The sequence below is a fragment of the Mustela putorius genome, unplaced genomic scaffold (assembly GCF_011764305.1).
Source record: "Mustela putorius furo isolate JIRA1106 unplaced genomic scaffold, ASM1176430v1.1 tig00000589_pilon_pilon_pilon, whole genome shotgun sequence".
In the NCBI taxonomy this organism is placed as follows: Eukaryota; Metazoa; Chordata; class Mammalia; order Carnivora; family Mustelidae; genus Mustela; species Mustela putorius.
In genome coordinates this window covers 2,483,379-2,509,333 of record NW_025421425.1, presented here as the reverse complement: position 1 = coordinate 2,509,333, position 25,955 = coordinate 2,483,379, and the positions used below count along the sequence as shown (strand labels likewise).

Genomic DNA, 25,955 nt, shown 5'->3' with positions numbered 1-25,955 from the left:
GAAACTGGTGTATGCATCTAGACATGTCGAACTTCAACACATAGTTTAAGGTTAAAACACCAGAATGCATGATAGAAAGAATCTTACTCTTTCCCACGTAAGCTCTTCTGCAGCTCGGTCCCACTCCAAAGCATTCCAGTTCATGTCATCTGGAAAAAGAATTGTAGTTGAAAGATTACCGATGGAACCTGAACCATAAGTAATAAAACATACGCTTTTAATTTGGTGTTTTGTAAGCTGCTGATGAGAAGCTGAACTACATTCTTTGCTTGTTAGGTAATAAGAACCCAAATACATAAATACAACAACACACATAATGTGGTTAAGTGCCAGAAAGGAAACAAATAGGGTTATGTGAAAGCGGGAACTTAACTGCTCTGAGTCAGGAACAAATCTGGCAATTTTAAGAAAAACAAGGAAGCCAAGGAACAAGAATTCTCTGGGGGTGGGGAGGGAAAGGTAGAAGATGAAGTATGAAAGGCAGACAGGGATCAGCTCATGGGTGGTAGGGGGTGGAGGTTAAAGGTGGATTTTGTTTCTTTAGTGTAACACGTGTAACCACGATCGGATTTTAAAAGCAGGAGAGCACTGGGAGCGCTCTGTGGACCACAAGTGGAAGACAGAACTACGCAATCGGGAGCTCCTGCGTTAGACGGAGAGAAGGAAAGGATGGCCACACCAGTGGCAGCAGGCTGCCTTCTTGGAGCATCTGATCATAGATTCTCGGCTCCTTACAAAGGCCCCTTGCTCCCAGCACACAACTTGCTTGTTCTGATCCTTCAGGCTCACCTCAAGTATCACCTACTCTGAGCTACCTGGAGAATCTTGTTTAAAACAGACTCTCCCAACAGCATCCTCAGAGCAACTGCACACTTATCACAACGTGTAACGAGGTGTTTGTGCCCTTGGGCACTCCTGCTTCCTCACTAGACCAGGAGCTCCATGAAGGCAGGAATCTGTTTGAGTGCCTGGCACCCAGGAGACCCTCAGCCACCAGCGATCTCCAGTGGACGGAGACAGGGCAGTGCTGGAGAGGAAAAGTCTGGGGCAGGAGGAGACAAGCAGAGGGGGTGAGCTACTGCCAGCTGACTGGCGGGCACAGTCCTGGGTCGGCTTTTGCGTTCTGGAGTTAGACTGCTAGAAAATGAGAAAATGGTTTTCATAATGACATCTGACCTGCAGCGTACACTTCAAGAATTCTTTGATATTAAAAGTTGTGCTTTTCAAGAGAAACGAAAGGAAATATAGAAATCTGTACCAAATTCCTTTAAAAATATTCAAGTCCAGTACAACTTACAAATAACTTCTTCCTATCCACCCTATAAAAGTCCTGTTGAGCAGGATATTAAAATACAAAATGTGGGGTGCCTGGGTGGCCCAGTCAGTGAAGCATCTGCCTTCAGCTCAGGCCGCCCCCCGGGGTCCCGGGCTCGAGCCCCACGTCCAGCACCCCGCCCGGCGAGGAGCCCGCTTCTCCTCCTCCCTCGGCCTCCCCTCCTCTGTTCGCGTCCTCTCACTTTCTCTCAACCACATCAATAAAACCTTTTAAAAAATAAACACCACAAAATGCGCCCTACTTCACACACACAAAAATTTACACATATGTATATCCATAAATGCACATCTGCAAAATAAAGTAAAAACAGGTTAGAAATAGAACTCCAAACCCATAATATTTTGAACTCTCCAGTCCTTCTCAAGGACAGCTGTACAGGGACTCATGGTCACGAAGGAAGGGTAAGCGCGGGCCAGCAGCCATTACCCTGAGCCCCGTTGTTGGCATCGGCCGCATCCTCCCCACCCGCGTCATCTTCCTCCTCGTTGTCCTCCTCCTCCTCTTCCGCCTGATCATCCTGGGCATCGGGGTTTTCTCCCACCACCGCGTTCTCAGCTGGTGGGTTAGCAGGCTGGTCAGGGGCAACATTTTCAGCACCATTTCCTCCTGCTGGAGCCTAAAATGATAGAAGAGCCCAGAAATGTAGCTAACTTGTCTCAATTCTGTTCTATTTCCAAATCGCACTCTTCCCGTTAAAAAATAATAAAACTAGCAAATAAACACAAACTATTAAAAAAAACACTTCTCAAAGTTATCTTTTCTACAAGTATCTGATTTTTGGATCTACTCGGCATATGAGAAGATAAACTCACTTCACAGTGTATATATTCATTCAGTATAATTTAGGGATTTTACAAAGTATTACAGAAAATGGGTCAACAAATCTGGCTAACTTTAACACTTCAGGCACATCCCAAACCAGTTACTGGTAGAGTTACAGAAGTTTCTACTCATGCCAGCAGAGCAAAAATCAAGAATTCAGAAAGTTAAAGCCACTACCTCTCTGGATACATAAACAATACATTAAAACAGGTCACAAAGTGCAAAAAACAAGGCATTCAACAGAGTAAAAACAAGCAGCAGGCTGTCTATCTTAACAACAGGGCAGAGGAACTCCTTCTGGAGTTCAGCTTCTGGAACTAGAGCTGCCTCAGCCAAAAAAAAGGCTCAGATAGAAGTTCTGACTTAATCTTATTACAACTAGTCAAGGACAAACTCAAAGAAACCCAAGGTTCAGATTTCCCATGACCACAGTTGGATCTTGCAACAAAGAGAACTTTGGTTACTTTTCACCAAAAGTAGGTTAAGCAAGAAGGGAGCAATAAGATTCAGCCGGTGATTCTGACCCCAAGCTGACGTCACTGCTCAGGCAAGACAACCCAGAATTACTTCTGTACCAGCATCTCCACAATCTGCTCCTCTCCGTGAACACTAGGTCTCAGCCACTGTACAGCAAGCTCCTGAAAAGGTCTGAGGACATCCCTGGGCTCAGCTGCAACCTATGACTACAGGGTTAGGAGGATTCCTTCATGGAATGCTCTCAAGTTCTTCAACATAGTCTTCATCAAGGCTATCTGGTGGAACCCCAGGAAGCTCTCGTGGAACCTGGACCTGAACAACCATTCTTAGCATGACCTCTGGCTTCTCAGCCATCATCTCACTTGGTGGTGACCTTATTTGATCACTCTGGGCTTCTCTGTTTCTTTGTGTCTTTGGTACTGTTCAGTCTCCATTCTTTAACTTTGGGGAAACAGAACTCAGACTCTAGCACATGTGCCACATTGGAGGGCAGGGGCCACAGGGATGGGGGCCAGCTCATAATGAGACTCAAACCCCACGACCAACTCTGGCCCATAATCCTTCTTTAGAAGGCATCTCCTGCCTTTACCAACTGCCTCAGGGATAAAGACATATTCACCTACATACCTATTTGTTTATACCCATACAGATCTGTAACTTAATTCTCTGTTATCAGTTAAACACTTAAGGAAACAATTTCTAATTGCTGCTTAGTAGGTAAACCTGGCCGTATGGACTCTGTCAGTTCCTCAGGCTTTTACGGAGTCTGGCTACCTACCTAATGCAAAGACATAGTTAAGGAAAACACTGAATGCCCTGGAGTCAATGAAGATTCTGAAAGAGCAACATTAAGTATTTCAAAATATGAGATACAATGATAAAAGTATTAATACTAGGTAAGAAGTGTCTCTTCTTTCTAGTCTCATTTCTCGTATGTGTGATGTGCTAAGAAGTTACACTCAACCCTGTAAAGAAAAAAGTATGGCAGAATCTGATGGAAATCGAACTACACACTGATACAGCAAAAGGTCCTTAAATGAAAAAATTAAGTTGTTAATTATCATCTTAAGTATCTTAGAGTCATTTTTTGGTAATAAAATTTTACAAAGCATAGTTTTTGTACATAGCTAAATCTTAACATTTTCAGCCCAATAATTTCTCAGCAAGCAAGACACTAAAAGTCATTTATCTAATCCTCTTTCTCTTAACACATCTAGCAAATGCTCCTGCATCTAACATTAAGCATGCATCTCTCATAAAGAAAAAGTGAAACTGCATCAGATTGTGTAAGAGTTCCAATGACTCTACTTTTAGTACCGTTGCTACTGGGAGCAGCAAACACAAGGCATTTTGCATAAGAAGAAACGGATGAGCCCAGAAAGCAGGGCACCTCCTCAGCGGCCCACAGCATGTCGGTATAAAGAGACCGGGGAGTCTCTATGTTCGCTTACAGGCCGGCACGAAGCAGTCAATCTGGCAAAGGGCCTGAAAGAGTACTTCAGTACACCCCAACACTGCTCCCGATCTCGCTCCAAAATTAAGAAGCAAAGTAGAAGTGCCTTCTTCCTTAATCTTCTCCCAAACCTTTCACTATCATGCTTTGCAAAGGGGCGCAAGACAGAACACAAACAGAACTACACAAACAGAACCAGTTCAGGGATGGAGGGGTTACCTCATTTTGGTGGTGCCCCGCTGCGTTGAAGGGCGGGGCAGCATGTTCCAACCAAATCGGGGCGCCCCCGTGGACGATCTGCTCTCGCAGCCACACAAGGCTGATGAATGCGCACAGCGTGCATGTCACCACAAAACAACCCTGCAAACAATCCGCCAATAAATTGTCCCTATTAAAAAAAAATTATATAGAATTACTCCAAAGAATGCTTAAAATTAAGAAACCAAAGGTAACAACATTTCATCTTAAACTAAAATGTCAGAAAGAAGAGACAGAAAACGAGTCATAATTTTCTGGGTAAAAATCAGTTTCTCAGAATCATTTCTGAGATAGGAGAAATTCTATCTATCTTATAAGCTGGCCAAATATATTTATTTATATATTGTATTATATGTATTTGTATTTTAATAAGTCAAGAATAACATCAGAACTACATAGAAATTAGCTACCCAGCCATTCTTTGAACGTGGCTTAGAAACAGTCAGGCAAAAGGCAAAACCCAAAAGCAACCAAACACTGACCAAGGCCAAGTATGTATGTAATTTATGAAAGGTGAATGACTGTCCAACTCACCCTAAGAATTTCCTTATCCTTATTTTACACACAAGTTTAATAAACTTGGTTAGCTGATAACTCACACAAATAATCAGCAAGTCAGAAAAGAAGAACCTCCAGAAAGGCCTAATGACAATGTAAAGCAAGCAAGCTGAGAGATACTCAGGATGCAATGTGCAAGACAGAAGTCTGTAATATACTTTAGGTATCACTTGGAAAGCAGATTAAATTTTTATGCTAACTGCAAATATATCGTAAGTATGTTATTAGCTCCTCAACAAATTCAGATAGACAAATTATATTATGATACTTGTAGTATTCTAACACCAAAGACCTCATGTTCTTTTCCTCTCAAGGAGGAAGGAAGGGGCTTGTCATTCTCTAGTCTATGTCTGATTTCAGAATAATTCAAGGATAACTCAAGAATCTTAGTGGCCTTCAGAAAATCCTTTATCGTAATAGAAGGACTTCTTCCACCATGGAAAATCTGAGAGGGGTCCATTTGAAAGACCTCAGCCCACTGGTTCCAAACATAATGCATTAATGTGGCCTACAGATATGACCTGAAATGTATCCTAATCAAAAGAGGAATCTAACGATTCCCATGCTAAGAAACCCTCCAGATTATTAAAACTTTGTTAACCTCAGACTAAATACCCACTATTTCTACTCCGTACTCATCACCAGCAATAACAATTGTTTGATGACCATTTTAAACAGTGACAAGCCCTTTGTAGAGTTCTTTTCCCTCACACCTAGAATCTGGACTGGTTCTGTGACTTGCCTGGACCAACGTGAGGCAGCCTGAGTTTAGAGACTAGAAGAGAGCTGGTGAACTTCAACTGTCACCCTTCTGGAATGCTGCCCTGCGAGCACACGTAGAGAAGCCCTGCTGGCTCTCCGAGAGATGAGAGGGCACATGGAAGAGAACCCAGGCGCACAGCTGGAGCCATCTCAGACCACCCAACTACAGTGAAATACCTGAGTACCTGAGGAAAGCCCAACAGATGAACTCATCAGCTGAGCCCAGCCCAAACTGCTGACCCCTGAATTATGAGCCAATAAAATTACTGCTGTTTTAAGCCAGTAAGTTTTGGGGACAGTATGCTCTGAAGCAAAATTAATTGATATGTTGTGCCTAGAGATGATCTAAAGAACTGAGCTACAGGATATGTAAGCAGCTACTATAATATTAAGAAAATTTAAAGTAAAATTTCATAAATAAAATTAATACTACAGAGAAAATGAAACACTGCTCATTAAAAAAAGTAGTTTAGTTAAACTACTTAGGTTTTTTTTGGGGGGGGGGCTACTTAGATTTTTAAACTACTTTTAAAGTACTTTTAAAGTAGTTTTTTAAACGACTTTAGTTTTCAGGAAAACTGGCTCAAGTCTTCAAACTGTAAAATGCAGCATGGGATTACAAAACCAAACCACGTTTATAATTTCTTTTGACTATCCCCAGCCATGCCTCTGGTGTTCCTCTTGTGCCGACCAGCAGTCTCCTGAAGGCAGTTCTGGTGGCACTAACCAATCAGGTTAGAAACAGAGGGGAAGCCTGCCAACGTAAGACAAGCAACAGCTCTGAGCTTTAGTGAAAATTCTGCTATACATTAACCTAATACTCAAAATTCATATATAGTCTTTATGCATATATGTGAATTTAATCTTTAAACAGCCCACTCAAAGCCCTGAGGCATGATCTTCCTCACTTTACAGAGGAGGAAACGGGTTCAGAAAGGGCCAATGATTTGCCCAGTCACCAAATAACCTGCAGATACAGAAACCATGTTCAAATGCTAGGGTTCCTTCTATTACAACCAACTACCTCATTCTATCGCCTAAGTGATCACATCTGCCCAACAACCAGAGGGTAACAGCTGCACCGACAAGTAGTAAAGAGAGTAGGGAAGCAGGATACTACACCTGTTTGTCTCACATTTCACTGACATGCCTTCCAAAAGCACCTGTTTTTCATATTTAGGCGTTGGTAAATGTTAACATAGCCAATTAAAACAGAAATCATTAGAAAAATAATGCATTTCTGCTTCATTAAACTGCAAAGATTGGAATTCAAGTCTCCTTTTCTAAACAACTGAGATACTGACTGGCTGCTACCATACACACTCGTTAACTACCGTGGTTTAGAAAATTTTGGCCTGAACTAAACAGAACAAGAACACCCTATGTGAAATGGTTCTTTTTTTTGGAAGATTTTATTTATTTATTTGAGAGAGAGACAGTGAGAGAGAGCATGAACAAGGAGAAGGTTAGAGGGAGAAGCAGACTCCCCATGGAGCTGGGAGCCTGATGCGGAACTCGATCCCGGGACTCCAGGATCATGCCCTGAGCTGAAAGCAGTCGTCCAACCAACTGAGCTACCCAGGCGCCCCTGAAATGGTTCTTTTATTAGCTTATACATATTAAAATAAAACGTCCACCATTCTTAGCAGTCACCTTTGCTTTTATCGGACTTCTCTCACTACTTCCAATACGCATCTCTGTGATGTACATGATTCCTAAATGCCAGCCAGAGGTGAACGATGTCATATACCAAAGACATAATGAATGGCAGCTGAGCCATTCAAGACAAACTTCTTACACTTCTATACTGAGACCATGTTCTGGATGGCTGAGATAAAAACCTGATGTCTGGAAATGGGAATGCCATCCTATTTGTTTCCACTGGGTCACTTCACAAAAGGCCTGTATTCTTACATAAAGGGTTATCTTCTTACACTAGCTCCAAACTTTCAAATGTGTTAAATTACTGCTTCTCTTTTTTGTCATGGCCACAGCTAAGAGCACCCTCTTTCGAGGCCCCTGTCTACTCTAAACATTACTTTATCAAAGCTGCTCTTTATTAATGAAAACAAAAAATAATTCTAACGTAAATAAGTTCAAGGTGAAAACCTTTTATCTATTATTCCCTACGCTCCTGAAGACAGACATAAATGAAATACCTGACCTGTCCCAAAAATGTATTACCAGCAAGCAGAAAAACCAAGTCACAGACACATCTAATGTTTCTAAATATTTAGAAACATGATTAATATTTCTAAATATTTAGAAACATGATTAAAAATAATGGTGCAGATGCAAGAGACTTAAAATAACTCCTTATTTCCTTTTCTATCAGAAATATAGTATGCCCTCCTGCTCTCTTCTTTTGCCTTGTGGCTTATTTTAATGGAACAGAATACTTCTGTTCCATGGGATGGTTTTGTATTGTTCTGTCTTGACTGACACAGCAATCAGAAACCTAAGGTCAGCTGGGTAAAAAAAGATTTAGCAAATACAGGTGCAACCATTGGCAGGCTTAATATTTAATGATCTTGATACAGTTAATCATTTACGGCATTTCTAATTCTGACATTGTAATAAAAACACATCTTTCCCAAGAAAACAGTTAACAATGCTTAATGGCAGTGAACAAGTTTTTAGCCCATATTCTAATAATCACAAGAAACATTTAAAAACTAAATTTGAATTCAAAGGACTATGCTGTTAAAAAAAATACATGTTTAAATGAACTCTCGGCACATGAACATGATAGCACAGATCTCACACTGCATGGCTGCCTGTTTAACATATCGTCCCGCCATACAAAATAGTCTTTAAAACAGGTATGTTTTAGAACAAACACGTACATATGTCAACTACTCCTACTGTAGCTGTAACTGTCAGAGTAAGAAACATAAATTACTCTTTGTCCTTGAAACAAAAGGACTTTTCAAATTTTAACAAATAAAAGCATACAGGAAAACCCAGCACTAGCTCTTCTGTGCAGCTTTCCAGCTTCACAAGTACTCACGTGGACAGCATGTCCAGTGGCAGTGTCAGTAGTGAGCTCACGGAGCCAGTAAACAAGCACTTGTAGATACGGCCTGCCAAGAAGGGCAAGACAGCATTCGGTTACGACATACATCATGAACTAAACAGGTGAAGTGTAAGCCCCTAAAAATATTTAGTCTTCGCAAGACTGTCCTAAAATACTACATTGAAAGAAAACCCTGGGGCACCTGGCTGGCTCATCGGGTTAAGCCTCCGCCTTTGCCTCAGGTCATGGTCTCAGGGTCCTGGGATAGAGCCCCGCATGCATCTGGCTCTCTGCTCAGCAGGGAGCTTGCTTCCTCCTCTCTCTCTGCCTGCCTCTCTATTTGTGATCTCTATCAAATAAAATCTTAAAAAAAAAAAAAAAGTAAAGATCTTTAAATTACAATATGGAGAATTTTTTTTAACCAAGAACTCTAAAATTCATTGAGTCTGCTCTTGAAAATAAGGGGTTTCAGTTCTGGGATTACACAATTTGAAATTAAGAGGACCTTTCAGAAGAATAATGGTCCAATAACATGAATGGCAAACTAACAACCATTTTTTTAAAAACACAGATTCAAGTGTCCTCAAAGAAAGATTCTTAAATTTGGCCATGAAGGGGAAAAAAGATAAAGCATGGGTGAATGCACAGCCATCCCCTCATCCTTAGAAAGGCAAGAACAGAAATAGGGCCCAAGAGGAAACAGCTGATTTTCTTTCTAACCAAAACTTGTATATTAGTTTAAGCATCCCCTATAGCTTAGTATCAGAAATTTTCAGTGACTTCAATGGCTGTTTTCAAAAAGTCAAATCAAAATGAAAAGGTAGGAAAAAACTTCTATAATAGAAATTACTTATGTTTATAAAATAGTCAAGGCAAGTGTGCCTGTAACAAAGTAAAACAAACAACAAACCAAATGTCTGTAAATCAGAAAATGGATTCAGAAATTACAGGCCTCCTTCCTACAGAGTGCTGTGCATCCATTAAAAATATAAGGTAAAAAAAAAAAATAGTACAGTAGCTCAACACGTTCTCATACAGAAGATACCAGGGTACACTACTAACTTTAAAAAGCTACAGACTACATATTTTGTGATAGAACGTAAATTTTATTTTTTTTTTTTTAAAGATTTTATTTATTTATTTGACAGAGAGAAATCACAAGTAGATGGAGAGGCAGGTAGAGAGAGAGGAAGGGAAGCAGGCTCCCTGCTGAGCAGAGAGCCCGATGCGGGACTCGATCCCAGGACCCTGAGATCATGACCTGAGCCGAAGGCAGCGGCTCAACCCACTGAGCCACCCAGGCGCCCTAGAACGTAAATTTTAATTACAAGTCTGTGTATAAGCGCATGTAAACAAGTCAGAACAGAGAGCTAGCTTGTTAACTGCATTTACTTACATCCTCTGAGTCTCTACTTAACTTTTTTTTTTTTTTAGATTTCATTTATTTATTTGACAGAGAGAGATCACAAGTAGGCAGAGAGGCAGGCAGAGAGAGAGGGGAGGAAGCAGGCTCCCCGCTAAGCAGAGAGCCTGATGCAGGACTCGATCCCAGGACCCTGAGATCATGACCCGAGCCGAAGGCAGTGGCCCAACCCACTGAGCCACCCAGGCGCCCCTCTACTTAACTTTTGATTATTTGCTGTGACTTTGGAGAGGTGTTAGTCTTCCATCTGACAGTGAATGCTTTATATATTTCGAAGTCCCGTACTCTGATGCATAAAAGTTCTTTAGTTTTACTTTCTTATGACTATGCCCTTTACTAATATGAAATATAATGCTCTGCTCCATTTAAAGTTTTTCATCTTGTATACATCTGGCTGATGATCACTGTTCCTGTGTTCTGCCAGCATTTGCTAACATCTCTGTAGTATGAACCTGGGCTGCTCTGTACTTAGTTCTCATAGTAAACCACGTTCCTCTGTACACAACTGTGTAAACTCTTATGATCACAGAACGTGAGCCTTACCCTTTCCTCTCTTACATCCCTTCCTCTACCCTCCAACCCTGTCTTTCCGGACTTTTGATGGACTTTCCAAATATTTACTGTTTCATACTCTGACTTCTCAAGACAAAAACTCATAATCCCATTTCTTTTCTTCCGGCACTTAGCTTTAAGTTTTGTTACTTTTTATTAAGGTAAAATTTATATGAATCTTAAGTGTATGTCTGGGTGAATTTTTGTATGTGAACATATCCAGGACACTGCCACCTAGATCAAGATATTCAGCATTTCTAGTTTTCTGGAAGGCTCCTCAACCCCCTTCCTAGTCAGTATCTCCAGCAAAAAGGTAACCGCCGCCATTCAATCTCTATCACCACAAATCAATTTGGCCTACTTCAAAATTTCATATAAATGCAATCATACACAATCTATACTCTTCTGTGCCTGTTCCTTTCTCTCGGAGTAAAACTCATCCACGTTATTCTATGTCCCGATAATGAGCTCTTTTCTCACTAAGTACTACTCCGCTATACCGAAAAACCATGATGCACCTGCTCTCCTATTGCTGACAGGTATTCGGTTGATTCCAGTCTTTAACTACTAGTAGCAAAGCCGCTGTGGTCATCCTTAAACATCTTCTAGCAGACACAATGCTCTGGTTTCCATCAGCTATATTCCTAGAAACGGAACTGTTGAATCATAAGGTGTTGATAATATTTACCACTGGTAGATACTGCCAGTTTTCCGAAGGAGTTATAGCATATATACTCCCACCATCAATGTTAGCATATTCCAAATGCTCCACATCCTAAGAAACATTTGGTATTGTCTTGTTTTTTAATTTTAGTCATTCTGCTGAGTATGTAGCAGTACCTTCTTGTGCATTTCCCTCATGACTAATGAGGCTGAGCAGCTTTTTGTGTTACTGGCTATTTAGATATTTCCAGAAACACCTATTCAAAACTTTTGTCTTTTTATTTGGGTTGTTTACTTTTTCCTTACTGATTTTTAGGAGTTCCCTACATAGTCTAGATACAGGTCCTTCGTTTGATGTATGTATTGCAAATATCTTCTCTCACTCAGGGGGGCTTGCCTTTCTCTCTTAAAGGTACCAAAGCATGAATAAAAGTTCTTAATTTTAATTAAGTCCAATTTATTCAGTATTTTCTTTTATGGTTATATATATACATACAAGTATACATATATATATATATATTTTTTTTTTTTTGAAAATTTTATTTATTTTGCATGCCTAGGTGCCTTGGTTGGTTAAGCGTCTGCCTTTGGCTCAGGTCATGACTGCAGAGTCCTGGGATCAAGGCCCAGATCAGGCTCCCTGCTCAGTGGGGAGCCTGCTTCTCTGTCTCCTTCCTGCTCGTACTCTCTCTCACTATCTCCTTTGTCTCACTCAATTAAATAAAAATCTAAAAAAAAAAAAAAAAAAAAAGATCTTATTTATTTATTCAGAGAAAGAGCATGTGCATGAATAAGGGGAGGGGCAGAAAGAGAGGGAGAGAAAGCATTTCAAGCAAATAGGGTGTGCTGAGCTGGAGCCTGATGCAGGGCTCAATACCACAACCCTAAGATCATGACCTGAGCCAAAAATCAAGAAACAGAAGCTTAACTGACTGAGCCATCCAGGTACCTCATTCTCCCATATTTTTAGAAATCTTTTGGTTTTAACATTTACATTGAGGGGGTGCCTGGGTGGCTTGGTCTGTGAAGCTTCTGCCTTCAGCTCAGGTCATGATCCCGGGGTCCTGGGATCGAGCCCCACATAGGGCTCCCTGCTCAATGGGGTGCTGCTTCTCCCTCTCCTCCTCCTGCTTGTGTTCCCTCTCTCGCTGTGTCTCTGTCAAATAAATAAATAAAATCCTAAAAAAAAATTTTTTAAGATTTTATTTATTTATTTGACACAGAGAGAGATCACAAGTAGGCAGAGTGGCAGGCAGAGAGAGAGGAGGAAGCAGGCTCCCCGCTAAGCAGAGAGCCCAATGCGGGGCTCGATCCCAGGACTCCAGGGATCACGACCTGAACTGAAGACAGAAGCTTTAACCCACTGAGCCACCCAGGTGCCCCAAAATCCTAAAAATTTCTATATAAAAAATAAAAGAGTACTAATTCTTTAAAAAAAAATCATATTCAGGCTTACGATCCATCTCAAATTAATTTTTGTGTCAGGTGTGAGATAATGACATGATTTGTTTTCCTTCGTACGGCCATCCACCCAGCTGACACTACACCATTTACTGAAAGGATCGTCCTGGGCGCCTGGGTGGCTCAGTGGGTTAAGCGGCTGCCTTCGGCTCAAGTCATGATCTCAGGGTCCTGGGATCGAGCCCCGCATCGGGCTCTCTGCTCAGCAGGGAGCCTGCTTCCTCCTCTCTCTCTCTGCCTGCCTCTCTGCCTACTTGTGATCTCTCTCTCTCTCTCTGTCAAATAAATAAATAATCTTAAAAAAAAAAAAAAAAAAAAAGAAAAAGAAAGGATCGTCCTTCCTCCACTGAACAGCAGTGGCACCTTTGTTATGAATCAGGTGATGATGCAGATGTGGGTCTAGTTCTGAACTCTAGTTGATTACCCCATAATTTTTAATGCAGAGTCACACGGTGTTTTCCTATCTCTGTCTAGAGCATCTACAGTCTCCTCACAAATAAGATAAGCAACTTGAAAAGCTCTCATTTCTACCCTCTCCTCAGTTCTCCCAATTTTAGTTCCAGGCAACTACCTAAAAATTACCAGTCATTTTAGATTAAAACAACTACTAGTTAGCTGGGGGAAGCACCTGTCTCTCTTTCTTTGCAGTTCATGCCTTTCTCTCTGATTCCTCATTTATTTTGGGAAAGTATATTCTCAAACAGCTTTCTTTTTCATAAATGGTTTGAGGTGGCAAACTTTTCATGCCCTTGCATCTACTGGCATGTCTTTATTTTGTCCCTCTATCTGAGGATAATTTATGGGTAGATTTCAGATTCAGAAACGTCAAAGTCTAAAGTTTTTGCTGTCCTCTAGCATTCAGAGCTGCTGATTTTAAGTCTGACACCAATGTGATTTTTACTTTGTAGGATAATGTGCAAGTAGAACATTTACCATTTTATTCAGTCCTGGAAAACTTTAGAATTTGTCTAGGTTTGTGAGGCGCCGTCCTTCATCATGGTGAGCTCTCTCTCTTTCAATCAAAAAGATGCCTGTCACTTCCTCATGTCCATGATCCTTCACTTTGTGAAAGTACTTCCTAGACAGGTGCTGAAACAACTGGATGCAGCCTTCACCTCCCGGTTTTTTCCTCCTCACACTTGCAACTTCTTGTCTCTGAGTTATATCCAAGAGAACCCCTTGCTCAATCTCCTAGTTTACCTCTTCACTTTTCAACAATACCTATTCTGCTATTCAACATATCCCCAAAGATTTGCATCTTCATAAATAATCAATTTATTTTATTTTAAAGGGACTCAAGGATATTAATTATACTTATTTAAAATCTCACTTGCATTTAACTCCAAAGAATCATAGCTACATACTTTGGCACCATTTACTACCTACCCTTCTGCATGTCTCTAAAAACAAAAACCCTGGGGCGCCTGGGTGGCTCAGTGGGTTAAGCCACTGCCTTCGGCTCAGGTCATGGTCTCAGGGTCCTGGGATCGAGCCCCGCATCGGGCTCTCTGCTCAGCAGGGAGCCTGCTTCCTCCTCTCTCTCTGCCTGCCTCTCTGCCTGCTTGTCATCTCTCTCTGTCAAGTAAATAAATAAAATCTTTAAAAAAAAAAAAAAAAAACCCAAAAGGGATCAACTAAGGGCTAGTATAACAACCTCCCAGAAAACTTCCTGTATCTTGAAAGATAAGCCTCCCAATTATTCAGAACTATTACAGATACAGGAGTTGTCTTTTAAAAGGGAAGAAAAAAAATCTCAAAAATAATCCAACTTCTGCCATCCTTGAAAGTTCTAATATACTTCAAAGAATAAAAATCAAGATCCTTCTAATTATAATTTGGTTTTGCTTTTTCAATTCTTTCATGAACTTTCATTATTAGCCTCTGTATGCTGTTTTTCATTCCCATTTCATTCAAGAAAATGATCTGTTAAAAACAGTTCTTAATTTAGGTGGACAATGTTTTCTAAGTGAGGCTTTCCTAATACATGAAATTGTAGCATCAAATAAATATCAAACAAAAATATGATGTAATATTATAAAATTGTTTATACAACTTTTTAAGTTGTATAAATCCAATCACTGAGAAATGAATACTCACATGCTGTAAGAGGAACAACTCCCAACCATGCAAAGGCCACAAGTGTATAATGAAACCAATATCGTATTGCAGTGCCAATACTTGTAACGAGTCCAGCAAATATGTCTTGGATTGGAAGCCGTGAAGGCATATCTGGAGAATAAACTAGAAGAGAAAAAAAAAGTACATATAATTTGAATTGACATATACAAATAATACATAATATAATATAAATACATATAAAACATAATACATATAGTTGACATATTGAATCATAAACATTCAATAATAGTTTAATTCATAAATATAAAAATAGGCATGTATAGCTTGCTTAACTCTCAATCTTTCTATTTCACTTGAATATCTTTTCCTATTAAAAAAAGTGAATCAGGGTGCTGGGCAGCTCAGTAGGTTAAAGCCTCTGCCTTCGGCTCAGGTTAAGATCTCAGGGTCCTGGGATCAGGCCCCACATCAGGCTCCCTGCTCAGTAGGGAGCCTGCTTCCCCCTCTCTCTCTGCCTGCCTCTCTGCTTACTTGTGATCGATCGATCTCTCTCTCTCTCTCTCTGTCAAATAATAAATAAATAAATCTTTAAAAAAATTTAAAGAAAAAAGTGAATCAAATACTTAAACAATGCTACATTTACCCAAAAGTCATCTGGAAGCAAATCACATGTGAAATGTAGAAACCAACAAAAAAGGTCTCTGTGCAGGAAAAAAGGTTCAAGGACAGTTCACAACCTTCAGTCATCAGCATGACTTCATGCAAAGCTAACTTAAACATATTTTAGCATTTAAACAATGCAATTATCTGGCTTCCCAAATTATAAAGTATCAAATTAAAGCCAACAGGAGCAAAAGGTAAAGCTGTTGACATGTTACCAAGAAAGAACCCTCCTTAGTAAAGACCACAGTAAGATATCACCGTATACCTGTCAAATGGCTAGTATCAAAAAGTTAATAGGGGTGCCTGGGGTTAACAGGGCTCAGGGGTTAAGCATCTGCTTTTGGCTCAGGTCATGATCCCAGGGTCCTGGGTTCTAGTCCCACATCAGACTCCCTGCTCAGTGGGAAGCCTGCTTCTCCCTCTCCTACTACCCCTGCCTGTGTTCCCTCTCTTGCTGTGTCTCTCTCTGCCAAATAAATAAAATCTTTTAATTAAAAAAAAAAAAGAAAGAAATAATAAGTGTTGGCAAGGAGGTATAGAAAAAGGAACCTTGTGCATTGTTAGGTGTGAGAATGTAAAGACGTGCAGCCCCTGTGGAAAGGAGTATGGAGGTTCCTCAAAAAGTTAAAAATACATAGTATCATACAATCCAGTAATTCCACTTCTGGGTATTTACCCAAGGAAAACAAAAACACTAACTCGAAAAGGTATATGCACTATGTTTATTGCAGCATTACTTACAACAGCCGAGGTATGGAAGCAATCCAAGCACCCACTGATAAATGAATAAAGAAAGAATAGTGTGTATATACACACAATGGAATATTGCTCAGCCATGAAAAATATTAGGACCCCTGCCATTTGTGACAACGTGGATGGACCTAGCGGGTACTGTGCTAAGGAAATTAAGTCAGTAAGTGAAAGATAAAGAACGTATGATTTTACTTACATACGGAAGTAACAAAAGAGATGAACAAACAGAAAAGCAGTAACAGACATACAAATACAGAAAACAAACTGGCAGATGCAAAAGGGAAAGGGGAGGTGGCAAAATGGGTACAAGGGAATAAGTCACAGGGATGAAAGGCAGAGCACCGTACAAACACTGTACGGTGAAAAATGGGAGCCATACTTGTGGCAAGCACAACATCAAAGACACTATGCTGTACATCTAAAACTAACGTTAACATTGTGTCTCAACTATACTTCAATTAAAAAAAAAAAAAAAAAAAAAAGAGCAAGTCCTCCTCCCAAATACAAGCCTTAGACCCAGCACTCAAAAAGTACAATCTGTAGCAAAGTCATTTCATGTGGAAGCAAATCACCTACTGACATTTGTTGGCCAATCATCCCCCTCGCCCAATTTTCAACAGTAATTAGTATTCCAACCAGTAAATCCAAATCTTCCTATCTCTCTGTAAGATGTGGTTCAACACACTCAGAGAAAGGTTTTGCCATGTTTGAGAAAGACTTTCTTTTTAAATGGTTCCAATGAAAAAAAACCACTGCTCTACCACAGGTCTCAGAAAGAATACATGGGAGGAACAAACACATTTCTCCAGTGAGGCCAACATAAGGAATTATGACGTGTAAAGCTTTAAAATCAATGATCTAAAACTAATGAATGAACTATTATAAAAACTATTCAGAGCTGCAAACATTCAGGAATAAGCAATTTTGCAATATACCCACAAAGATCACCTACTTTAAGAGGATACTTGATACACAAGTCATTAAACCAGTAAATAAAGTTTTTGAGAAAGATAAAGAGAATGGCCTATGTCAAATGCTAACTAAAATGTACCAACACAAGCTTTTATTGGTCTCAAAAAAACTCACACAAGTAATTCCTAGGAAACGTCATGAAAATACTCAATTACTCAGAATTAGTTTGCTATAAACCTTAACTTGTAGAGTTTTTACGCCCTATAGAAAATTAAAGAATACAAAATAAATTACTTGACCTTTTTCAGATGGTAATAAAGTTCCAAAAATAAAACCGTAATGACTTCAGTCATTTATAATCACTCAAATAAAAACAAAGTAAAACTAAGTTACAGCATTTAGACTCAGTTAACTGAGTTAGAGCATTTATATTCAGCAGCTCAAGATACTATTTAATAAAAACAAAAAAACAAAAACACAAAAATCTTTGGAAGAAGAGGGCAATGTACTATAATCCCAGAATGAAAAGTATACTTCAAATTCTTGACAAGCTGCCAGTTTAGTCCTCTACTTAGGATGAATAACACTAAATATCAAGCAGTAGGCACAGGAATCATAAAATATAACTGGAATTTTAAAGACCTACAAAGTATGTGCCACTGGCTTACAAAAATATAAAGCTTAGAAAGTCTCATTTTTAAAAAGTGAATTAAGGGGGCATCCGCCTGGCTCAGTAAGTAGACCATGTGACTCCTGAACCTTCTCTTTATTATTATTTTCCAACCTACACAATTTTAAGTCAAAAGATACCCCAAGTTTGAACAGTGAGGAGATATCTGATAAAAATCAAGACATCGTTACTAATTTTTCTGAGTAAATGGTGGAATCATAGTTACTGTTTTTAAAAAGAACCCTTACTGACTGAGATACATACTAAAATATGTACAGATGAAATTATAAATGATGGCATTTGCTTTAAAATGGAGAGAGAGGTGGGGAACAAGAACATAGGTAAGGAATACCACGTAACGGCAATGAGCTAAAAAGGAGTCAAACTAAAAGATATGAACATGGGGGCTCATTACACCTTTTTTATACATTTGATCTTGCCCATAATAAAAAATTTATAAAGAGGGGCACCTGGGTGGCTCAGTCCATCAAGCGTCCAACTCTTCATTTTGGCTTAGGTCATGATCTCAGGGTCCTGAGATCAAATCCTGAGTGGGGCTTGTGCTAAGCATGGAGTCTACTTAGGATTCTCCCTCTCCCTCTGCCCCTCCCTCCCCCACTAGTGGCACGCATGCTCTCTCTCAATTAAAAAAAAAAAAATTAAAAAAAGAAATATTCTACAAATCAAATCACTGTCTTTCTCACATACATATGTGTCTGTGTATTAAAAACTGACATGTAGTTTAAAAAAAATATTTTCCAAATGTTACAGCAATACTTTGTTATTATCAATGACAAAGTTAAAAATAGTTACTTTAAAACTGCTTAAAAACCTTTTTGTATCCAGTTACAACCCAAAAATGCAATGTAAACTTCTAAAGAACTTACTTGGTGTGAAAGCAAATCTGTGCTTGCATAATTCACAGTATTCTTTTCGACTGTGTTTCAGCCACTGAACTAAGCTGCAATCACAAACACATTCATTAGTGTTACAATGAAGATATTTTAAGGTTTCACTGAAAACCAATGTTCTATTAAAATTTAAGGTATTATAGAGCTTTTATAATTTCAACAGTTTCATATTTATAATATTCTTTTTTACTTTTTATAACTTAATGCCTTCTGAAAGTACAGAACTGTAACAGATATGTTTCTACTATTTTAAAAGTTCAATTAACTAAATTGTAATGTCCTCAAGGCTAAACTCAACTATGAAAGACTCTCCGAGTATCATATCAGTTCTAACACTGCTCTGATGACACTGCTACCATGGGTAGCTCGGTCTGAATCCTGCTGGCTGTGTACCCAGAACAAGTTACTTAACTCTTGTTTTCTTATCTGCATAATAATAAAAACATTCCACCTCATGGTTCTAAGGATTAAATGATTTAAGATCTATAAAAGCAATGAGCACCACCTGGCACAAAGCATTATAAAAATGTAAGGTATTGTCATGTCAAGCAGAATCAGAAAACTTTAACACTTCCAATGAACAAAAGAAGCTCTCCACGGGAGAAACGAACAAACAGGTACTCAAATGCACCTGGAAAACAGTAACACCAAAATGACAGGGAATGGTAAGAAGGAATATGGGTAATTTCCAAATTTTCACAATTAAAAAAAAACTACTATAGAAAAAGTTCACTGAAACAATCCCCCTTACTATATAAATAACAAAACCAAAGCTCAGACATAAAATTTTCTAAAAGGATGACTCACCATTCTTGATGGATAAACTTAATACTGCCAGTACATACACAAGGATGATAAAGAGGTTTCTCAGGTGTTCCTTCTGACCGACACACTCTACATATGTCTGTGAATGAAAAAGATAAATTGATTACACTTTTTTTTAAAAAACCCAAAAAAAAAATAATGTGTTAAAGAAAGAATCTATCAGCAGCAGAGAAATGAAAGTGTTATGATAATAAGCAAGTATATTCCAAAACTAGGGGCACCTGGGTGGCTCAGTAGGTTAAGCCTCTGCCTTCAGCTCAGGTCATGATCTCAGTGTCCTAGGATCGAGCCCCGCTTCGGGCTCTCTGCTCAGCGGGGAACCTGCTTCCCCCTCTTTCTCTGCCTGCCTCTTGCCTACTTGTGATCTCTCTGTCAAATAAATAAATAACATCTTTCAAAAATATATATATATATTCCAAAACCAAAAAATTCCCTAGTATATAAAAAGGCCAGTTGTTCCTTTCAATGAGAACTGTACTCATTAACTGTACTCTTCCATAACTAATGCCAATAGAAAAACACAAAATCAGGTCACCACTGGTATCCTAATAGTTTTAAACTCCAGTCCTAACAATTTCAAGTTCTAAGTCCAGTCCTCACAGTTTAAACTCCACAAAACACAACCAAGGACTTAATGGCAGTGGGCAGCCCTGGAGACACCCCTGTAGCCTCACCTCACTCCACCACAGATACAGAGACATACACTAATAGGGTGAGTTTTGCACCCCAAAACTACAAAGGCACCGGGTCAGAGAGAGGTGAGCCAGAGGTCACCTTAAGCAGAAGTACGGGAGCCCAGGACTACCTGATCAGAGGCCAGAGGCAAGAGCTCACCCTCCACTCTGCCCCACATGGTTCTGAGCACATCTGCCCATCTTCTTGCCCGGTGGCCCATGATATGTTGAGGAAAAACTTAAAATGCCAAGAACCATCCCACTCACAGGTTCCGTAATGCTCCCTCTGCAGGACAACCTATGGAAACTGGTCACAACTTTTATTTAGACCTTCTTCTCTGTGATCTGCAGGCCTAAGTGCCCACCCCAAGTGGGCAACGTGAGGGGCAACAAGCAGTGTACTAGAGACAAGGAGTTAAGGAAAACTTTTGATCTACTCTCTCAAGGGAGTTCCTCGTTCATGGGGAGTAACTGCAACCCAAGCCCACTGTTAATGGATTTAACCAGGGACACATACACTGAGCAGTGTGACACTCGGCCCCCAATGTTAAAAAGCAGTGTGTTCCTCAACCTAGGAAGGCTGAGCACCACTTATCAAAGTTGACGGATAATGACTACTCTGGCTGCCTAACTGGTTAGCACACTCATCCCAAGAGTTATCCATAAGCCAGGCGGATCACTGCACACCACCACCCACAGAAGAGCTTTTGCTGTGCCAGTTCTACCTACACGAGAGCCAGGAAGGGTTGTCCAGGTTGAGTGAAATCAAGCCCACTCCAGGGCTGTGTCTTTCAGTTAGCTTTAGAACCTTACCCCCCCCCCCAGCCCTACCACCGCCAGCCAGAGGACTCCGGCTTCCTGGAAGCCATCTGTGGGTCATGAGAGCAACACTGGCTGTCCACATCGTTTACGGTCAGAACTACACAGGATACTTGGGGTCCAAGCCTCTTCAAACCGCCCACTTTCACCTTCGTCCTTGATTAATGAAAACATCTTTGGCAAAAGCTTTCACTCTGGTCCGTCTTGCACCAGTCTTAAGACTCTGGGCTCTAGCAACACAATATGAATGTCCCAACAATCCTGCCTAACCAGCCTCTGCAAAGTTCTGACACAAACAAAACAGAACCACACTAGAATTCCATGATTCTAAGGGCAGTATCCTGGCAGCTTGAGTCTGCTTTGAACACTCGAATTTTCTCCAAGTGTACACTTCAGCCTAGGGAAACTGGACTAAGAGCCAGGAGCTCACCCAAGGGGGTGGGTAAAACCTGGAAGGACCATCCCCTGTGGTGGATCTGCTGCTGCCCACACGGGAGATCCAGCATCAAGCTGGCATTTGAACTGCGCTGGGTTCAATACCTGGCCCTGGAGTGGAGATGACCACAGCGGCCAGCAACCAGGCTTGCCCTGCATGGATCCTCCTTAAAGCATTCAAAATGCACTCATTCAAAAAGAGTCCAGTGTCGTTTTTCATCACTGCTCTCCCAGGTCTGAAGTAGATAATCTGCACATTGCTGCCTTTCTTGGTTGGGGGAAGTTGATCATCAAGCTCCCTTTATGGTACCGAACCTGGATTTCTGGTCACCATAGTTGCCACTGTAGACACTATGACTTCTACCTAAAATAGCTGACAGGTCCATGAAACATGCAACTGATCTTGGTTATCTAGACTCACCAGAGCTACTGGTGCCTGTGGCATCAATTAGTTCCACAATTACCAGAGTTACCCAGGTAGGAGCAGAACAAGCACTTAAAGCCATGTGGAACATGACCACACTGGCCCAAGGGCCAGGATGCCTACAGATTAACTTTAAAAGACAGGCAGTGAGGGGTAATCTAGGTAGGGTGGTTTGGGGGCAAATACGTGTGAGCCAATGCAGACCTAGGGTGAAGCAGTCCCACACTGTCCTGTCTCTGCAGCCAGTACTCAGGCGGCTGCAGAAGTAGGGCACAGCAGCGAAACTGTGGCAAGGTGTGTCCTGCTTTGGAACACAGTGTAGAGGAAAGCAGCAGAGACAATGCTGCGCTCACACAAACGCGGGTTGCTATGTTGCCCTCCAGAAACAAAGTGACTGACTGGGCAAGGACTCTCCTTGTTAGCGCACAGCTGCCAACAAGATGCAGGGACAATAGAGAATATCCACAAGTGCGAAGGGCTGATGCTGGTGGCTCATCCTGTAAGGGGCCCAGCCTCACAAGGGCGGCCCAGCCCCAGGTGGCACAGGAGAGTTATGAGGAGGACCACGCATTGGCCCGATTGGGGGTGGGGGGCTGCAGAAGGCACAGTGCGGGGGTTGGGAGGGAGACGCGGAACACATGTGCACAAGACAGTGATCTCCAGAAGACCACATTCAACGACAAACCAACAAACACAAAACTCAGCAAGCACAACAATCTACATGGACTGTAGGGCTCTGCTTAACACAGGACAGAGTACTGCACCCACCCACCTCTGTAAGGCTGAAACCATTTTCAACATAACACTAAGGCTTTGCCTTTTATCCTCATTGTCTTGCCAGGGTACAGTGGAGTTTTCCACATGCTACCCAACACAACTGACTGAATGCAGCCAAGATGAAAAAAAATCCACCAGCCTCCCATTAAATCTAACATTTAGATTTGCAAATATAAAACAAATCCACTCTTCTCACCAATATTTTAGGTCTGAAGTATATAGTTATTTCTTTAATAAAAAAAAAGATATTAACCTATAACAAGTATATTAAGTGAATTAGTATTTCCAAATTTTGTTTCATTCTCTAATGGCAAATGAAGGCTCTTAACGATATGCCAATGTTTTTAAATGTGTAAAAGGATCCTGAGGCCAAAAACTTCAAGAACATTTTTTGTGTGTGTGCTTGTGAAACTTCTGGGAAAAATCAGAATAACTATGGTTCTCTCAAAATACACAAATAGACAAAATTTTCATTATTTTGTAAGGAGTTTCACAAGCCTCCATTGATTCTTTTAAAAAAAAAAATAAAAAAAAGGAAGAGAACATTAGACATCTCAACTGCCTCATTTTAGAACCATGGAGTTTTTTTTTTTTTACATATTTACAAAATTATAGCAAAATGGAACATAAGCAACCCCTAAACCAAAAACAAATTACAACAAATGAACCATACGTGTGTGTGTGTGTATATATATATATATATATATATATATATATTATAAATATATCACAAGTTTAACCACAGAAAAGAATTACTTTAGAAACTTTAAAAACAGTAATATGATCACATATGCCTAGCAGGCTATATTCTAAGACAGAAGAAACTGTAATTAAATCCTAAACAGAATTCAGTCATCGTGGTGTGAAGAGCAATAATATTGATAATAATTTTAACACTTGGAAGGATAAACCCATTAAGGAGTCTGATGCTGGTATTGTGGTTGTGTGTGTATTTTTTAAGTGATCTCTTAGGATACGTATTTACAGGTGAAAAGATTTCATACCTGGGATGTGCTTTAAAATGATGCAGGAGAAGTGTAGAGATGGGAAAGGAAAAGGGTTGAGATGCAAGAATTATCAGCCATACACTTTATCTGTTGAATAAAATGCTGGTTATCAGAGGTTATTGCAATAGCCTATTTTGTTTTAAATTTTACATGATGGGGCACCTAGCTGGCTCAGCTAGTGGAGCATGCAACTCTTGGGTCTCAGGGTTGTGAGTTTGAGTCTCACAATGAAGAGATTACTTAAAAATAAAATACTTAAAATGGAGAAACATTCCATGCTCACGAACTGGAAGAACAAATAATGTCAAAATGTCTATGCTACCCAAAGCAATCTACACGTTCAATGTAATCGCTATCAAAATACCACCAATGTTTTTCACAGAGCTGGAACAAACAATAAAATTTGTATGGAACCACAAAAGACCCCAAATAGCCAAAGCAATCCTGAAAAACAAAACCAAAGCTGAAGGCATCACAATTCTGGACTTCAGGTTGTATTACATCAAAAGACTGTGGTACTGGCACAAAAACAGACACACAGATCGATGGGAGAGAACAGAAAACCCAGAAAAAGACCCTCAACTCTATGGTCCACCAATCTTTGACAAAGCAGTAAATACCCAACAGAAGAAAGTCTCTTCAAGAAATGGTGTTGGAGGGGCGCCTGGGTGGCTCAGTGGGTTAAAGCCTCTGCCTTCAGCTCAGGGTGATCCCAGGGTGCTGCCATGATCCCAGGGTGCTGGGATCGAGCCCCGCATGGGGCTCTCTGCTCAGCAGGGAGCCTGCTTCCCACTCTCTCTCTGCCTGCCTCTCTGCCTACTTGTGATCACCGTCTATCAAATAAGTAAATAAAATATTTAAAAAACAAAACAAAACAAAAATAAACAAGAAATGTGTTGGAAGGACACCTGGGTGGCACAGTCAGTTAAGCGTCTGCCTTCGGCTCAGATCATGAACCCAGGGTCCTGGGATCGAGCCCCACATCAGGCTCCCTGCTTGCCAGGAAGCCTGCTTTTCCCTCTCCCACTCTGCCTGCTGTGATCCTTCTCTCTCGCTATGTTTCTCCCTGTCAAATAAATAAATAAAATCTTTAAAAAAAAAAAAAAAAGATGGTGTTGGGAAAATTGGACAGTCACATGCAAAAGAATGAAACTGGATCATTTTTTTCTTAAGCCATACAGAAAAATAAACTCAAAATGGATGAAAGACCTAAATGTGAGACAGGAATTCATCAAAATCCAGCAAACTCTGACGTCAGCCACAGCAACTTCTTGCTAGACAGGTCTCCAAAAGCAAGGGACACAAAAGCAAAAATGAACTATGGGGACTGCATCAAGATAAAAAGGCTTTGCACAGCAAAGAAAACAGTCAACAAAACTAAAAGACAATCTACTGAATAAAAGAAGATATTAGCAAATGCCTTATTAGATGAAGGGCTGGTATCCAAAACCTACAAAGAAAACTTGTCAAATTATACACCCAAAAAATAAAAAATCCAGTCAAGAAATGGACAGAAGACATGAGCAGACATTTCTCCAAAGAAGACACAAAAATAACCAACAGACATGAAAAAAATGATCAACATCACTAGACATAAGAGAAATACAAATTAAGACCACAATGAGGTATCATGTCACACCAATCAGAATGGCGAAAATTAACAACTCAGGACACAACAAATATTGGCGAGGATGTGGAGAAAGGGGAACCCTCTTACACTACCGGTGGGAATACAAACTGGTATAGCCACTTTGGCAAACAGTATGGAGGTTCCTCAAAAAGTTAAAAATAGATCTACCCTATGACACAGCAATTGTACTACTGGGTATTTATCCAAAGGATACAAACATAGTGATTTGAAGGAGCATTTGCACTGAAAAGTTTATAGCAACAATGTCCACAAAAGCCAAAATACGGAAACAGCCCAGATGTCCACTGGCAGATGAATGGATAAAGAAGATGTGGTATATATGCAAGACAGAAAATTAGCCATCAAAAAGAATGAAATCTTGCCATTTGCAAACATGGATGAAACCAGAAGGTATTATGTTAAATAAAATACATCAGTCAGAGAAAGACAAATACCATAAGATTTTGTTCATGCGCAATTTAAGAAATAGAACAGCTGAACACAGGGGAAGAGAAGGAAAAGATTAAATGAAACCAGAGAGGGAGACAGACTATAAAAGACTCTTAACTATAGGGATCAAACTAAGGGTTACTGG

General features: G+C 40.2%; 1 protein-coding gene across 4 annotated transcripts in view; it reads right to left on the bottom strand.

Annotated features, from left to right (window-relative positions):
• Window positions 1–25,955, bottom strand: part of MARCHF6 (membrane associated ring-CH-type finger 6) — an 83,407-nt gene that overhangs the window by 38,875 nt on the left and 18,577 nt on the right. The window contains exons 1-8 of one of the 4 annotated variants that reach the window (XM_045082017.1): window positions 21,237–21,326; window positions 19,577–19,673; window positions 18,746–18,819; window positions 14,879–15,022; window positions 8,677–8,749; window positions 4,308–4,476; window positions 1,763–1,952; window positions 88–149 (exon numbers count right to left, since the gene is read on the bottom strand). In XM_045082017.1, coding sequence (XP_044937952.1) covers window positions 88–149; window positions 1,763–1,952; window positions 4,308–4,476; window positions 8,677–8,749; window positions 14,879–15,022; window positions 18,746–18,819; window positions 19,577–19,673; window positions 21,237–21,261 — 834 coding nt within the window. In that variant the 5' untranslated portion in view covers window positions 21,262–21,326. Of the gene's footprint in view, window positions 1–87; window positions 150–1,762; window positions 1,953–4,307; window positions 4,477–8,676; window positions 8,750–14,878; window positions 15,023–18,745; window positions 18,820–19,576; window positions 19,674–21,236; window positions 21,327–25,955 lie in introns of those variants that run through there. The other 3 variants (XM_013060770.2, XM_045082016.1, XM_045082015.1) reach the window with 3 other exon arrangements.